Genomic DNA, 2,819 nt, shown 5'->3' with positions numbered 1-2,819 from the left:
CTCATGGCAGGTGAGGTTCGACAGGCAGGAGCACTCTGAACCGTGACATGATCATACTGAGTATCGCCGACGCGGCCTCACTGCTCGGGTCGATCGATAATACAGTTCCTCGGCTCCTCTCGTATCGTTGCGTAGTCCTGTTCGTTCAGTGTTGTGCGAGTTGCTCCTTGATCGTAACAGCTCCGAAGGTTCCACCAAGGATCACTATAGCATTCGGACTCTAGCCCGTTACACATGTAAAGAGAACATACTCAATTTCAGCCATCATAGAATGGTTGGCGATAGAAGTGGATTTGGTATAGTGCACTCGAATCTTTTAAGTCTATCTCGTGTTCGGCAACACAGTGACCGATGAGTATCTCTGGTCCTCAATGGGCGTCCGGGAAATCCCATGTTTTGCTATCTGCCGCAGCTATGAGCCTGTCCTGAAAGATGCTATGGCAAACGTCACATAAGCCTTCGAGGTCTTCTCTTTGAGCTAAGTGATCTGATTGCTGCCGACTGTGCTTATTTCACTGTTCAGACTTGCACTTGTGTCATCCATGACGGGCATAACTGATAGCTGTTGTAAGATCTGAAGATCGCAACACAAATGGCATGTGATTACCGACTTAGCTGATGTTGACAAGAGGACAGATAAAAAGCGGCGATAGTAAAGCAGGATGAAAACCAATAATATTCCGCTACGGGCAGCAGCCACAATGCAACACTAAGCCACGATAGGCAGAGCTGAAATGACGGAACTTGCCGTCACAAACCCCGCTGCTTGGCACAGTGCTCATAACACACTACCATATAGCCGTCATGATTCGTCGTGCTTCGTGAGTCCAGGGCTTTCTCACGATCTGCTCTTCATCATGCTTAGTCGCTTAAGATCTTTAGACGGCGAAAGTCCTGAGCAAGTAGAGCATCTACTTTTTGGGCCAACTGCTGCTGCCGCGCCTGTGTCGCCACCGAAGCCTCATCGTCACGAACCAGGTGTGGAAACCCAGACGGAATTCACCTCAGCATTCGATCAAAGCAAGGAGGCTCCTCCCTTCCCGTATGAGTCCCTGGGAAGAAATCAGATGCGGCTGCTTCGTCTGACTGGCCAGGCAAATGGGCAGATCCGCGGTGAGCTCGTCACCACCAATTTTCCTCCTGGGTCTATGTTCTCAAGAACGAAGCCGTTCACGTGTCTTTCCTACATGTGGGGTCCTCCATCTACGGTAGACGCTTCTAGCCATGTGCTCATCAACGACCACCCTTTCACCGTATCCCCGAACCTAAAGAGCTTTCTTGCCTGTTATGTGGCCGAGAAACTTGTTCCCATCGATGATGCTACAGACAACAAGTATCTTTGGGTTGATGAGACTTCGACGGGTGCGTATATCTGGATTGATCAAATATGCATTGACCAGTCGAATGTGTCCGAAAAGAACGCACAAGTATCACGGATGGACGAGATTTACCGCAACGCAACTGGAGGAACCATTGTATGGCTAGGAGACCCTAGAGCGGAATCATATCTAGGGAAGGGTTTGTCAAACGCGATCTGGGATATAACGCGAGATCTTGTTGATCGGATGACGGCACTGGCGGAGAGCGTTCGTGGATCGAACGACGCGTACACGATCTGCAAAAAGCATATGTCATGCGAGGACATGAAATTCCTGTCCCAAATCGTATCGGACATGGTCAGCAACCCGTACTGGTCACGCATGTGGATCATCCAGGAGGTGCTGCTTTCACCAAAATTGAAGCTGATGTACGGTCCGCATGTCTTTCCGTACGAAACCATTCACGCTATTGGCTCCTTCGACTACTACAGGGACTCCACCAACTTTACGCCACCCCGCGTCTACGAGCTGTGGACAGACAAACGGTGGTTTAAGGCCGATCAAGGTATGGAACTATCAAGGGCACTGAAGTGGATCGAAGGCGAGTGTTGCAATAAGCGAGACAAGGTTTTCGCTGTCATGGGAACTGTCAAGCCCGACGAACGAGCACTGCTGCGGATCGACTACGCGATGCCAACTGAACAGTTGTTTGCGAACACAGTGCGAGCGCTGCTGATTGTGACGTGTATGTATCACTGGAACGACTCGGAAGCTCTACACTGGCTGGGGAAGTTTCTCGGTGTACCATCTGCTCTTGCTCCTTTAGTTAAGAGAGAAGGGAGTAACAAGTGGGACATTTCGTGCATCAATCTCATGGCGGCTAGCGTCAAGAAATCAGACATAAACATCGATCTGAGGAGACTGAGCTTGGTAGAGATAATCCAGTTCATATATGAGCACACCGAATCGACCTTTAGATGGTCCGAGGATCAAAACAGAAAGCGTGTCAGGGAGTGGTTAGAGGTGCAGGAAGAGGCAGATCTCAAGGAGCTGGATCAAGATGTTCAGGACCTGGGAAGACCAAGCATTGCAAGAGTAGAGACTGATGATTTCGTGCTAATCCCTGGAGGTTGAATCAGGTATGTAAGAGTTACAGTGACCGTGCACGGGCTGCACGCGTCCACTCGGTGCACGCGAACACCATACCATCCCAAAATCCTCAACACCATAACTTTTGCAAATCATGTCCGTTTTTGATGCCCTTGAAACTGCACGTGCAGAGAGGCCCGGCGAAGATATCTGCTACCAGAAATTAGCTGACAAGCTTGGTGTGTCGTGCTCAACAGTGTCGCGCAATGACAGAGGTGTGACCTTGCCGCGTGCAATTGCCAACAAAGAACGCCGCAAACTCAGTCCACAACAAGAGCGTGAGCTTTGTGAGTATATAGAAGAGCTTACAGCGCATCATCTACCTCCTACAAGGCAGATGGTACAAAATTT

At 49.8% G+C, this 2,819-nt stretch overlaps 1 protein-coding gene across 1 annotated transcript; it reads left to right on the top strand.

Annotated features, from left to right (window-relative positions):
- Positions 1–734: 734 nt before the first annotated feature.
- BU25DRAFT_445422 (uncharacterized protein) lies at positions 735–2,223 on the top strand (the record flags this gene model as incomplete). The annotated part of the gene is made up of 2 exons (XM_033709437.1): positions 735–2,039; positions 2,146–2,223. 2 exons carry the CDS (start codon positions 735–737, stop codon positions 2,221–2,223), a joined length of 1,383 nt encoding a protein of 460 aa, XP_033566547.1.
- Between the last annotated feature and the right edge of the window lie 596 nt (positions 2,224–2,819).

Source organism: Macroventuria anomochaeta, assembly GCF_010093625.1.
Source record: "Macroventuria anomochaeta strain CBS 525.71 unplaced genomic scaffold BU25scaffold_3, whole genome shotgun sequence".
In the NCBI taxonomy this organism is placed as follows: domain Eukaryota; kingdom Fungi; phylum Ascomycota; class Dothideomycetes; order Pleosporales; family Didymellaceae; genus Macroventuria; species Macroventuria anomochaeta.
This window is presented reverse-complemented; position numbering and strand designations above follow the sequence as displayed.